Here is a 14990-nt window from a genome sequence, read left to right as displayed (position 1 = left end):
ACTTTTCGCACCAAAGTACGTTCATCTATAGGAGACAGAAGGCGTCTCCTTTCTGAGCGATATGACGGCTGCGTGGGCCCATGGTGTTTATACTTGCGTACTATTGTTTGTACAGATGAACGTGGTGCCTTCAGGCATTTGGAAATTGCTCCCAAGGATGAACTCAAATGGTTGTCTTTAATGGAAGCTTCTCTAATGTCAAACATGTCAAGTGTGGTGTATTGCAGGGCAGCTCTCTAGGCCCTCTACTCTTTTCTATTTTTACAAATGACCTGCAACTGGCATTAAACAAAGCATGTGTGTCAAAGTGTACGCTGATGATTCAACAATATACGCATCAGCAACCACAGCTGATGAAGTCACTGAAACCCTTGACAAAGGATTGCAGTCTGTTTTGGAATGGGTGGCCAGTAATAAACTGGTCCTGAGCATCTCTAAAACTAATAGCATTGTATTTGGTAAAAATCATTCCCTAAGCTCTAGACTTCAGCTGAATTTGGCAATGAATGGTGTGGCTGTTGAACAAGTTGAGGGGACTAAATTACTTGGTGTTACCTTAGATTGTAAACTGTCATGGTCAAAACGTTTAGATTCAATGGTTGTGAAGATGGGGAGAGGTCTGTCCGTAATAAAGAGATGCTCTACTTTTTTGACACCACACTCCACAATGCAAGTCCTGCAGGCTCTAGTTTTCTCTCATCTTGATTATTGTCCAGTCCTATCGTCAAGTGTTGCAAAGAAAGACCTAGTTAGGCTGCATCTGGCCCAGAATAGTGACACGTCTTGCTTTTCATTGTAATCAAAGGGCTAATAGTAATACTATGCATGCCAGTCTCTCTTGGCTGAGAGTTGAGGAGAGACTGACTGCCTCACTTCTTGTTTTTATAAGAAACATTAACGTATTGGAAATTCCAAATTGTTTGCATAGTCAACTTACACACAGCCCTGACCCACACATTTTCCCCACCAGACATGCCACCAGGGGTCTTTTCACAGTTCCCAAGTCCAGAACAAATTCAAGGAAACATACAGTATTTCACAGAGCCATGAGTGCATGGGACTCCCTTCCATCTCATAATGCGCAAGTGAACAACAAACAAATAAAGGTACACCTCACGGCACAACACCTCTCCTCCATGTGACCTACTTGTTGTGTGCCTGTACTGACATGTACAGGTACACAACAGGCACACAATATGTACGTGTAACTGATAGATACAAACACCACATGTTAATGTTTTTAAATGTATGTCAATTGTAGTCTTTTTTTGTCTGTAATGTGTTTTTCGTTACGTCAGACCCCAGTAAGACTAGCTGTCGCCATTGGCGTCAGCTAATGGGGATACTTCGCAATCAAATAAAAAATCTGTGTATATCATGTCTTGTTAAAAAGTTTCCATTAGCAAATCAAATCAAATCAAATCAAATGTATTTATATAGCCCTTCGTACATCAGCTGATATCTCAAAGTGCTGTACAGAAACTCAGCCTAAAACCCCAAACAGCAAGCAATGCAGGTGTAGAAGCACGGTGGCTAGGAAAAACTCCCTAGAAAGGCCAAAACCTAGGAAGAAACCTAGAGAGGAACCAGGCTATGTGGGGTGGCCAGTCCTCTTCTGGCTGTGCCGGGTGGAGATTATAACAGAACATGGCCAAGATGTTCAAATGTTCATAAATGACCAGCATGGTCGAATAATAATAAGGCAGAACAGTTGAAACTGGAGCAGCAGCACAGTCAGGTGGAAGTTGAAACTGGAGCAGCAGCATGGCCAGGTGGACTGGGGACAGCAAGGAGTCATCATGTCAGGTAGTCCTGGGGCATGGTCCTAGGGCTCAGGTCAGTTGAAACTGGAACAGCAGCATGGCCAGGTGGACTGGGGACAGCAAGGAGTCATCATGTCAGGTAGTCCTGGGGCATGGTCCTAGGGCTCAGGTCCTCCGAGAGAGAGAAAGAAAGAGAGAAGGAGAGAATTAGAGAACGCACACTTAGATTCACACAGGACACTGAATAGGACAGGAGAAGTACTCCAGATATAACAAACTGACCCCAGCCCCCCGACACATAAACTACTGCAGCATAAATACTATATTATATATTAGCAGAAGCTACTTAACTCAAGCAGTCTAATTTAATAACTATACTTTATTGGTGAACCGCTTCAACGTTACACAGTCAATTCTCTGCTTGCTTTACTGTAAAAATGCTTTCCATTTTCATGCTGTATATCACACTGCAATGGTGTTATTGTATCTCGCACGACATTGATATTCATATGCAATGTTTTGAAAGTCGTTGTGTTTATTCAAGTCTATATCGAATTCAATTCATTTACAGATTGAAACACAGTAGTTGGATCTAGGGATATTATCAGTGATTAGTAGCTGGTGGGGCCCTCTGTTTATTGGTGCACATTTTCTGTCAGAATCATCAATCAAGCGGTGTCATTCCGCCCAGAGGCTAACCACAATGGCACCAAACCAAGAACGTCAGAGAGTAGAAAGACAGCTTTAAAAAGTGCAGTCATGAAACACCAAAGCCTGCTATTGTAAATCACAATAGCTCAGCTTTAGCCCCAAAAGAACTTGAGACATTACAAAGCATTTAACGGGATGATAAATTAACACATAAATAACTTTGACATACAAACAATGCACACACAAGGGATACATGTTGGGAAATTCAAGGGATACTGAAGAATTATTGCATTCAATGGCTCTTGAGGGGATCCCAGTGTCTGTTTTAGAATGACAAAAAAAAGACTTCACTAAAACACACAAAAAAGATCATCTTCAAACATCCAAATGATGTACCCATCCAGGTTATTCTGCACTTCAGACTAGGAGTAAAAATCGGATGAAATGAATAACTTGAATAAGACACACATTGACATTTGAGAAAATGTACAAAGCCCGTGCACAGTAGCATTCGAGTGAAAGTCGTTACAACAGGAAGAGCACAACTTAAATTTGATTTACTGCTGTCACCTTCAGGCAGAACAATTGTACACATTTTTAAGAAAACACGTGGGGGAGTGTCAATGGCTTGCTACAAGATATTGACAGATCTAGCATTCCTTTACTTTCACCAAACTGAAATCTGCTTGTTTATTGATAGACCCTAAGGTCACAGGCAGATCTGACAGAGGGATGGAATTCATTTGAATATGATTTTCTTGCAGAAAGTATGAAGTAACATCGTACACAAATGTGATTTTTTTCCCCCAAAGGTGCATCACTCCAGAATATACAGTAGCCCTTTCTCATGTTATTAAAAGAAATAAAGCACATTACAGGCCTGTGTTGTTTGCCCTATATATATTAAACTGGGTTCCAGTGAGCGTAGATGAAGATCAGGAAGTGACTTTCATAAAGGGTCAAGCCCTGCTACAGTACAGTAGATAAGTGGCTACCTACCTATACTTTAGAGCTCTTGCTCGTGTAATAAAGCTGAGCCCAAGTGCCTCATAGAAATCCAGTATATTGTTTCTGTGTCCGTATTGGTGCCTTTCTCAAAGTTGTCGTCCAGTTCCATTTGGTATTCTATCCATACTTCTCCCACCTGCACCATTTTCAATTTTCCCTCTGAGGTCCCATTTAGTGTCCCACAAGGTCTCCAGCATGGCACTTTCTCCCCATGGGGTCACCTCTCTCATGGACTGGCCCTCAGGGACACAAATGTTAATATGACACTTTCACAGCTGTCACACGGTCAGGCGGATGGTCTGTGTGTTTTGTTCTTTTCACCCTGGCTGACCAAGTACATGCTCTGCCTCATTGATTTGCTGAATTCTGGACAATGACAGATTTTACAGGGGTTGACTGCTTTAATTAACGTGATTAATCTTATCCAGAGTCGTTTAACCTTGTGCTTATCTCGTTTGCACTTCTAACCCTCTGTTAGCTATTGTTGTTACAGATTATGCAATCTATTGCAGTGCTGAAATACAGTATTAGTGAAAGATGTCATGCTGTTCAAATTCACCTCAAGTTTGGTGTTATAATATAAACCGCATTCTATCAAAACATCCACAGGGTAATTGCTATGAAAAGTCTGTTAGTCTGCCCATTGCATTCTCAGCAGGTGAATGTTGGATATAGGACCAGTCAATAAAACCAATACAATCTAATGTTCCTTATCATAGGCGCAGTTGCAAACAAACAAACACTTGGACAAATCTTCTAGCAATTACCTGTCTGGTGCACTATGACCTCTAGGATGTTGTATTCGATGTATGCTCTTATTAGGATGTACTGTATATTCGACTTTTCCTTTTAACGTGGAGGTCTTTGTTGAAATCGCTGATAACTTTCCTTGGGTTAGACAGACATAGCTGCAAGAATTTCTAAAGGCTGTTTCCGTAGACCTATGTTTACCTGACACATGGATTGACAGCAGAGTGATTGGAAATATCCACCATTCACAGGCGTGAGCTCCTGAGTGCCAGGAAAGTGCTTTTGTAGTCTGCTGTAATGGGCCAAGTTGGAATTGAAGGTTGAGAGAAATGGCCCCACTCTGGTCACACTCTGTGAGGAACTGACATACCGCAAATAATGGAGAAGAGGTGAGGGCCTTGCATCATAGACAGAGGAAAGACAGTACAACAGAATTATATTCCATTTCAATTCAATCTTGCTAATATAGCATTCTATGTACAAGATATACTGAACAAAGATATAAACTAAATCATGAGATTAAAATGAAAGATCCCAGAAATGCTCCATATACACACACCAACGCTTATTTCTCTCAAATTATGTGCACATATTTGTTTACATCCCTGTTAGTATTTCTCCTTTGCCAAGATAATCCATCCACCTGATATGTGTGGCATATCAAGAAGCTGATTAAACAGCATGATCATTACACCGGTGCACCTTGTGCTGGGGACAATAAAAGGCCTCTCTAAAATGTGCAGTTTTGTCACACAATGCCACAGATGTCTCAGGTTTTGAGGGAGCGTGCAATTGACATGCTTACTGTAGGAATGTCCACCAGAGCTGTTGCCAGAGAATTTATTGTTCATTTATTTACCATAAGCTGCCTCCAACATCGCTTTAGAGAATTTGGCAGTACGTCCAACCGGCCTGACAACCGCAGACCATGTGTTACCACAACAGCCCAGGACCTCCACATCCGGTTTCTTCACCTGCTGGATCGTCTGTGACCAGCCACCCAAACAGCTGATGAAACTGAATAGTATTTATGTCTGTAATAAAGCCCTTTTGTGGGGAAAAACTCATGCTGATTGGCTGGGCCTAGCTCCTCAGTGGGTGGGTCTGGCTCCCAAGTGGGTGGGTCTATGCCCTCACAGGCCCAACCTGCCCAGTCATGTGAAATCCATAGATTAGAGCCTAATTTATTTATTTCAATTGACTGATTTCCTTATATGCACTGTAACTCACTAAAATCATTATTGTGGCATGTGGCGTTTATATTTTTGTTCTGTATTGTTAACGAGAAAATTTGATACAGGTTATATAACTCATACAGGAAAGCACTGTCAATTAACTGGACATCTATAGTTTATCTAGTGTACCTTTGCCTAATGCCTACCAGTCTTTTTCAAGGACCTCTGTGCTCACTTCAATTGATAGGAAAAAAAAGCAGAAATTACCTTTCCTTAGGAATGATGGCAAGTATGGTAAAATGTATCTTTGGTGCATAAGAATTCCAAAATCAACATTCAATATGAAAATAAAATACCACAGCCATATACCATTATATAAATGAGCTATTTATTCATTAGAAAAAGAAAAATACAACATGTACATAGAGTATAACAGTGTAAAATTGTTTGTTTTACTTTTGGTGCTCCTTTTAACATAATCACAACCAATGTCAGACTGTCCAAACATAACTGATGAACAATTAACATATACAGTACCAGTCACCTACTCATTCAAGGGTTTTTCTTTATTTTTTACTATTTTCTACATTGTAGAATAATAGCTAAGACATCAAAACTATGAAATAACCCATATGGAGTAACCAAAAAAAGCATTAAACAAATGAAAATATATTTTATATATTTGAGATTCTTCAAATAGTCACCCTTTGCCTTGATGACAGCTTTGCACACGCTTGGCATTCTCTCAACCAGCTTCAAGAGGTAGTCACCTGGAATGCATTTCAATTAACAGGTGTGCCTTGTTAAAAGTACATTTGTGGAATTTCTTTCATTCTTAATGCATTTGAGCCAGTTGTGTCAGTTGTGTTGTGACAAGGTAGGGGTGGTATACAGAAGATGGCCCTATTTGGTAAAATACCAAGTTTATATTATGGCAAGAACAGCTCAAATAAGCAAAGAGAAACGACAGTCCATGTCTTAAAGTAATGAAGGTCAGTCAATCCGGAAAACTTCAAGAACTTTAAAAGTTTCTTCAAGTGAAGTCGCAAAAATCATCAACCTCTATGATGGAACTAGCTCTCATGAGGACCGCCACAGGAAAGGTTCTCTGCTGCAGAGAAAGAAAACACCAGTAAATGACACCAAGAAACACGAGTAATGGACATTAACCGGTGGAAATCTGTCCTTCGGTCTGATGGGTCTAAATTTGAGATTTTTGGTTCCAACCGTCGTGTCTGTGTGAGATGCAGAGTAGGTGAACAGATTATCGCCGCATGTGTGGTGCTCACCGTGAAGCAAGGTGGAGGTGGTGTGATGGTGTTTTGCTGGTGACACTGTGTGAATTATTTAGAATTCAAGGCACACTTAACCAGCATGGCTACCACAGCATTCTGCAGCATTATGCTATCCCATCTGTTTGCACTTAGTGGGACTATCATTTGTTTTTCAACAGGACAATAACCAAAACACACCTCCAGGCTGTGTAAGGGCTATTTGACCAAGGAGAGTGATGTGCTGCATCAGATGACCTGGCCTCTACAATCACCCAACCTCCATCCAAATGAGATGATTTGGGATGAGTTGAACTGCAGAGTGGAGGAAAAGCAGCCAACAATTGCTCAGCATATGTGGGAACTCCTTCAAGATTGTTGGAAGAGAATTCCAGGTGAAACTGGTTGAGAGAATGCCAAGCGTGTGCAAAGCTGTCAAAGGCAGAGTGGCTACTTTGAAGAATCTCAAATTTAAAATATTTTGGTTACTACATGATGCCATGTGTTATTTCATAGTTTTGATGTATTCACTATTATTCTACAATGTAGAAAATATTAGAAATAAAGAAAAACCCTTGAATAAGTAGCTGTGTCCAAACTTTTGACTGGTACTGTACAATCTATTTTATTCAGCTGCCAACACAAGGGAAGTATCTAGCTACAAATGCATCACATCATATCCTGAAAAGGGATGGGTCGACCTGCCTCTGAAATCGCCAAGCAATGACAGATTAATGGGCTAATAGTTAGACTTTAGTCTGTTTTAATGATCTACTTTAACTTCAAATAAGATAACTTATACTGCGCTAAGTGAAAGCAATTGAGAATATGTTTAAAATCCACTGTGGCTGCAGAAGGCTTCAATACATGAACGATTAACAATGGCCATCATAACTCCTGGCACCATATTATCATTGTTGAAAGAATAATACACAGGAAAGGAATTAGTCAGAAAATGACTGACATGGACACTGGTGAATGATAATACAGAGAATAAAAGACGGTAGCCAATTGGGTTTAAGAAGAACGGCGGGATTTCCTGTACGTGACTCTTGCAGGCCCCACCCTTTGCGTTTTCCGCACCGTCAATCAAAATAGAAAAAAATTGACTAGAATCACCGTTTTCAGCTTGCCTTCGATTAACGTAATCATGTTTGGCGTGTGATAATACCGGGATTCTGCGAATTTAAATAATTCACGCAATGACTGGTATGTAATATTCAATCTAACATCGGTATGTCTGTGCACCCTTTAGCTAAGCTAATGTTAGCTAACTATAACTGGCTAATCTTTTTCAACAGTTTAGCCAACAGTAAACGTTAGCCTGCATGCTAGCAACAACAATTATCACAAAGCTATGTATGATTCGTAGCTAAATGGCTTCAGTTTGATCATCAACTCCACACCGCAAATGTAACGAAGGTCAGTCCAGCTTGAAGTGTATAACGTTGTTGGAATAACTACAAACCAATGTGCTGCCCTTTTCCGTGTGGAGATTGAACTTAACTTGTTTTGCTCCGATTCCTTCTTTCCGTGCCATGTAGCCCCAGAGCAGCCAGTGAAACAAGAGGAAATGGCTGCCTTGGACAGCTGTCAACGCGAGTTTCTGCAGCAAGACGGTGGCACAGGAGATCAGGTACTATTTAGAATTTGCCCCTTGTAGTTCTCGGTCAGGGTTTCAGTAAGTGCTTTGTGAAGTTCACACGTTTTAAAATTTGTAGTAAAAGTCGAACTTCCTGTGTGGCTCCGGGACTAACGGCCACCCACTTTCTTCGTTTTAAACCCGCCCATTGTGGGTAGGACACTCAGCCATCACCGCTCGCTCTGCTGGCAGCTACCTGCAGCAAGATCGGGTCGCCATCGTCAGAGAGGGATAACGGTGCTGCCGCTGTAGTGGTAAGTCACCACCTCTGGCTCTGCTAGAATGTATGTAATCGACCCAAAAAGGAATCTATATTTTTTTGTAATAGAACGCGAGTGGTGTCGGCAGAGTTGTAGTTCAGTGCTGTTGTGAATGAGATATTCCCAAAAGGTACTCATGCAGTGTGCTCATATTTTGATCACACACTAGAAATTAGGTTCCTCATGCACCTTCTCTAGACAAACATGGAATCTGGTCAAGAAACTCCTCTAAATCAGTCTTCACATTTGTTGCTAAATCGTGCACCAAAACTCATAGCGTTTGTGGTTTTTATGCATTCAGTGTATAAATTATATATTTGACATTTTCTTGAATAATAACACTTAATGCCATGTCTTTTCCAACTGGCTAGATTTCTGAATACAATAACTATTTGGCTTGCAGTCAACATTTCACTGCTATGTCTAACATTAACATTACATAATCACAACATTGCAATCTGCATCTTGACGATGCATCTTCTATGCTAATTCATTTGTTTTATTCACCAAAACAATATTTTTTTTAATCCACAGACTACAAACCTAACATCCATCCAGTTAACAGGGAACCCAGATAGATGGGAGGTTTTGACCCCCACAACAACAGTGAACGAGGAACCTGGCGCGGTCCATATCCAGACTCAGCGGATTATGACATCAAACGGACAGTATGTTCTTCCTCTCCAGAACCTTCAGAGCCAACCGATCTTTGTGACATCAGGAAGCGACGCCTCCGCCAACGCAGTGCCTAACATTCAGTACATTCAGACAGCTGATGGACAGCAACTAAGCTTCTCCACCTCCTGTGTGGAGGGGGCCACTCTGAGCCAAGATGCCACAGGGCAGATCCAGATCTTGCCTGAAGGAACTCAAACTATAAGTGTGACAGGGGCTGGAGACATCCTTACTAACAACCAAAACCTCATATCACAGACTGGTCATGTCCAGCAGATCCAGGGTGTTTCTATCGGCAGCTCCACCTTTAACAACCAGGGACAGGTTGTCACAAATGTGCCTATGGGGTTGCCAGGGAACATCACCTTTGTCCCCATTAACAGTGTGGACTTGGACTCTCTGGGCCTCTCTGGTGCTCAGACTATAGCAACAGGGGTCACTTCTGATGGCCAGCTAATCATGACCAGTCAGCCTGTAGACAGTTCTGAGAGTTTGGAGAAGACAGCTGACCAGCTCTCGCAAACTCTATCTGTAAATGACTCGAATGCTAACTCAGAAATGTATCTACCAACATCCTCGGCCCAGCTGCCTGAGAGCATAGATGAGCCGGGTGTTCTGACCCAAGCCACAGAGCAGACAGATCCCTCTGGTCTCCAGGAGGGCTACGTTCATCAGAACCATGTTCAGAACATCCAGGTCTCCTCAGGCCAGTCCATCATCCAGCTGCAGCAAGTGCCGGTCCAGACCAGTGATGGTCAGGTGGTGCAGGCAGGAGGGGGGCAGAACGTGCAGCTCTTCAACCCAGGGACCTTCATCATCCAGGCCCAGACCGTCACTCCCTCAGGCCAGATCCAGTGGCAGACCTTTCAGGTGCAGGGGGTCCAAAACCTGCAGAACATCCAGCTGCCCACCAACCCAGCCCAGCAGATCACCCTGGCCCCATTGCAGGCCCTGTCTCTGGGCCAGGGAGGAGCGCAACAGATCCCCAACCTGCAGACTGTGACTGTTAACTCTTTGGCCCAGACAGGCATTCATTTCCAACAGGCAGAGGACACCGACAGCCCTGGAGGTACAGTCTCCTCCTCCATCATCAATAAGACATGCCCACCATGATAGTGTAGAACACTGTTGGTTGTATGTAAGAAACCATGGGGTTCTGGGGAAAAAAGCTAATCCGCAGGAAGCACTATTTACAGTATCGAGTCACCTGACAGGAGCCTCCTGAGTCAACAGGCATTATTTATGCTGTTGAAGATTATTGTCACGTTGTTTTTTTGTAGGAAAATAATTTTCTAACTTGTAAACGTACACACATTTACCAATAGAACACTAAACTTAGCAGGTCTTTAAACAATTGTCTGACCATGTAATTAAGATTATTTCATAGATATGTGAGATGCAAGCATATTATAAATTATTTGAAGATTTAAAGGGAGTGTAAATTATCAAGTGTTTTTTTATTTTCAAGCTATCCATCCAGACATTGTCAAGTTTGAATAGGGGTTTCGAATTTGTTCATAGCCAAACTGTCACAATCTTTTTTTAAAGCATTTAGCGAAGAAGCACTTTTCGCTGTAGCTTTTGCAGGCCATTTAGCATGCAATTGTTAATGGTTGTGGTCATATTGATTGGTCTCCCTCCAGATATCCAGATAAAGGAGGAGCCGGACTCAGAGAACTGGCAGCTGGGCAGTGACTCCACTCTGAACACCAGTGACCTGTCCCACCTGCGGGTCAGGCTAGTGGACGTGGAGGACCAGCTCGACGAGGGGGGCAAGAGGCTACGAAGGGTGGCCTGCACCTGCCCCAACTGCAAAGAGGCTGGAGGGAGGTGAGTGAGTTCATACTGTACTCTGTTTTAATCGGCTACGATTAGAGTGGCTTATGGTGGTCAGAAATCACTGGATGGAATCTTTCCTTTACTAATGATGTTTCAATTATAAGGGAAAGATAAATATGTTTTCCCCTTCAATCTAACACAGTCCTACTGTAACAAAATTCCTTTTTCAAAATCATCTTCCATTAGCCCCCTGAAAGTCTTGACTGTTGACCCGGTCACCAGCATTGGCACGCAAGGGCCAAATAAACCCCAGAGCAAGTTCAGGTCTATTTGGCTCTAAGTACAGTATATGAATGTGTTTCTTTGATATATTAGTGTGTTTCTATGTGTTCTCTCAGAGGATCCAACATGGGCAAGAAGAAGCAGCACATCTGTCACATTCCGGGCTGTGGGAAGGTGTACGGGAAGACATCCCACCTGCGAGCGCACCTGCGCTGGCACTCAGGGGAGCGACCCTTCGTCTGCAGCTGGATGTACTGTGGGAAGAGGTTCACGCGTAGCGACGAACTGCAGAGACACCGGAGAACACACACAGGTGCACTCTCACTCACGTCAACATTTGCATGACATTTTTCATTTGAAAACCTGAAATATATAATTTAGTACATTAGCATTAGTCCTATAATACAGATTACATAATGAGTTCATAGTAGTGATTTAGAAGTGATAGACAGTGGACAAAAATATAAATGCAAACATGCAACAATTTTGAAGATTTTACTGAGTTACACTTCATATAAGAAAATCCAGCAATTGAAATAAATAAATTAGGCCCTAATCTATAGATTTCACATGACTGGGAATACAGATACCTTTAAAAAATTGTGTACACTTCCTTGCAACATGGGGCCATGCATTATCATGCTGAAACATGAGGTGATGGCGGAGGATGAATGGAACGACAATGGGCCTCAGGATCTCATCGCTGTATCTCTGTGCATTCAAATTGCCATCGATTTTAAAAAATGCAATTGTGTTCATTGTCCATAGCTTATAGCTGCCCATATACCATAACCCCACCTCCACATTGGGGCACTATGTTAACATTGACGTCAGCAAACCGCACGCCCACAACGCCATACAACGCCATGCTGTCTTCCCGGTACAGTTGATACTGGGATTCATCCGTGAAGAGCACACTTCTCTAGCGTGCCAGTGGCCATCGAAGGTGAGCGTTTGCTCACTGAAGTCGGTTACGACGTCGAACTGCAGTCAGGTCAAGACCCTGGTGAGGACAACGAGCACGCAGATGAGCTTCCCTTAGACTGTTTCTGACAGTTTGTGCAGAAATTCTTTGATTGCAAACTCAGTTTCAACAGCTGTCCGAGTGGCTGGTCTCAGATGATCCCGCAGGTGAAGAAGCCGGATGTGGAGGTCCTGGGCTGCTGTGGTTACACGTGATATGTGGTTGTGAGGCCGGTTGGACGTATTGCCAAATTCTCTAAAACAGCGTTGAAGGTGGCTTAAGGTAGATAAATTAACATTAAATTCTCTGGCAACAGCTCTGGTGGACATTCCTGCAGTAAGCATGACAATTGCACGCTCCCCCAACTTGAGACAGCTGTGGCATTGTGTTGTGTGACACAACTGCACATTATAATTGCCTTTTATTGTCCCCAGCACAAGGTGCACCAGTGTAATGATCATGCTGTTTAATCAGCTTCTTAATATGCCACACCAGCCAGGTGGATGGATTATCTTGGCAAAGGGGAAAGGCTCGTTAACAGGGATGTAAACAAATTTGAGCACCAAATTTGAGCGAAATAAGCTTTTTGTTCGTATGGAAAAATTTTGGGATCTTTTATTTCAGATCATAAAACATGGGACCAAAACTTTACATGTTGCATTTATATTTTTGTTCAGTGTGGTCTGTCCGACTATTTAACCTTGTCTGGTCTCTCTGTGACAGGGGAGAAGAAGTTTGTTTGCCCGGAGTGTTCCAAGCGCTTTATGCGGAGCGACCACCTGGCCAAGCACATTAAAACGCACTTGAACAAGAAAGGAGTCATGAACTCTGTGAGCAGCGCGGTGGTGGCCTCCATGGAGTCTGCGGGTTCGTCAGACAGCATCATCACGGCTGGCAGCACCACCCTCATCCTCACCAACATCCAGCAAGGCTCCAGTAACGCCCAGGACATTCTGGCCAACGCTGAGATCCCCCTGCAGCTAGTCACCGTAGCAGCCGGAGAAGTCTTAGCGGTGGCCGAGTCACAGTGACACTCATTAACGCTTCATGAACTTCTTCATCGCTAATGTTCCCTGCTTGTTTTTATTTTTTATATATACATACATGAATATATATTATATTTTTAAGAAGAATGATAGCATTAAATGTGGTTCCAATACATACCCACTAAAATGCCTTATTTTGTATCATATTGTGGAGTTGAAAAGGTGAAATGGCGTGTGGTTTTTAAGATACTGTTAATTACTTCAAGGTTTGAGTTAAATGTGTATAAAAAATATTGGTACAGAAATGAAGTGATTGGATATTAGGTCTGTCAGATTCCTTTAAGCAAAACATTTAGTTAACATTGAGTGTGACTCCTGTTATTTTCCTGAAGTAAGTTATTTCTTACGTCCAGATGTGTCATCATGTAAATGTTGTAATGTAATTGAACTTTTTTTTGTCGTATGCAGTTCTTAACCCCCCAGTTGCATTCTGAATAATATTGCAGGTGGCATAAAAGAAAACAATTGTCTATTTAAAATGCTGTATAATTCCTATTCAACAACCACAATTGATGTAATATGCATTTCTTGCAAATCAAGTGTTTTGAGTGTTGCAGCTCCTTTATATTAGGCTTTGCATAGTAGACTGGTTTTGTGGTATCCAACACCAAGGTCCAACATCAAGGTTTTTTAAAATGTGTATAGTGTAATATTCATGTGTTTCTTTTGAAAAAAATATTTCTAAATGATTCTCAATTTAAACAAAATAGATGAGTCATTTACATGAGAGAAAAAAAAGCCATGGTTAGGGGTTAAATTGCCAAATTTGACTAATCTCAGGGTGACTTGGTCATGCAGTGCTGTCAGTTTGCACGGTAGAACAATCCTCCGCTGTGGTCGCTAGGGCTGCTATGGGGTGTTGTGTAGAGATGTGTTATTCCATGGACCAAAAGCCAAGGTGAATTATGCTGTCGCCATGTTACCTATGCTCTTTGAACTGTATGTGTCAGTCTTTAAATGACAACCCCCCCCCCTTACTTTTATGTAATAGTTAGGTAAAAAGATGCATTCTGTGTCCGCGCCTCAATCAATCAGTCCTCTTAAAACAGAAATGAAATGGTGTCACTGTATCGCGGTAGGTCGGTACTCTTTTAATAGCACTGTTCTCTTCACCTGCAGTTTGTTTAATGATCTTTTTGTATGAAACTCTTTGTACACTGCCCATGGAACTGTGTTGGTTATGCTCTTTCAGCACTGTCAGTTTAGTATACATGTTTCTGTCTCTGTCTTATTTCTTTTAATTGGAATGGGTTTTGAGTCCCTTTTCTGTGGTAATATATCTACGTATCTAGGTTTTTATTCAGATGATGAAATGTAAGATTGAAGAAAGTGAATTGTGTGCATTGTGTCTGCTGCCGGGATTGTTTGTTGTGACGTTCTGGAATATATTTTCAACTCATAAGGCCCCCCCCCAGTGGCTTTAAGCCCACCGTCATGTCATTGAAATGTACTATACCTTGTGTGGTCATGAACAAAACACTGTTATACCTCACAGATTCACATTTAGAAGTGATCATGACATTTTTACAATCTCAGAAAGTTTCGATCTGGATGTTTGTCATGTTATAAATCCTTGGTTCATTATGAACATTTTGTAACATTTGGTATTCATTTCACATATTTTATTCTGTTTTGTTTTCAAAAAGCGCAAAACAATTGTACAAGGTCCACTTTTTGTGCACAGCATATTATTTCATACTAAAATGACTAAACATTACCTGCTA

The 14990-nt window shown here is 41.8% G+C and overlaps 1 protein-coding gene across 4 annotated transcripts; it reads left to right on the top strand.

The window, feature by feature from the left end:
- Nucleotides 1–7686: 7686 nt before the first annotated feature.
- On the top strand, nt 7687–14990 carry LOC115103442 (transcription factor Sp3-like). Of its 4 annotated transcripts, XM_029624525.2 has the most exons (8): nt 7688–7827; nt 7920–8040; nt 8163–8254; nt 8419–8514; nt 9055–10264; nt 10839–11025; nt 11373–11569; nt 12944–14990. In XM_029624525.2, exons 3-8 carry the CDS (start codon nt 8192–8194, stop codon nt 13249–13251), a joined length of 2061 nt encoding a protein of 686 aa, XP_029480385.1. In that variant the 5' UTR covers nt 7688–7827; nt 7920–8040; nt 8163–8191; the 3' UTR covers nt 13252–14990. The 4 variants fall into 4 exon arrangements, with proteins under 4 accessions (XP_029480248.1, XP_029480469.1, XP_029480385.1 ...); XM_029624388.2 differs by lacking the exon at nt 7920–8040 and having other exon boundaries at nt 7687–7827; nt 8428–8514; XM_029624323.2 differs by lacking the exon at nt 7920–8040.

This window comes from Oncorhynchus nerka, linkage group LG1 (assembly GCF_034236695.1).
Source record: "Oncorhynchus nerka isolate Pitt River linkage group LG1, Oner_Uvic_2.0, whole genome shotgun sequence".
In the NCBI taxonomy this organism is placed as follows: Eukaryota; Metazoa; Chordata; class Actinopteri; order Salmoniformes; family Salmonidae; genus Oncorhynchus; species Oncorhynchus nerka.
This window is presented reverse-complemented; position numbering and strand designations above follow the sequence as displayed.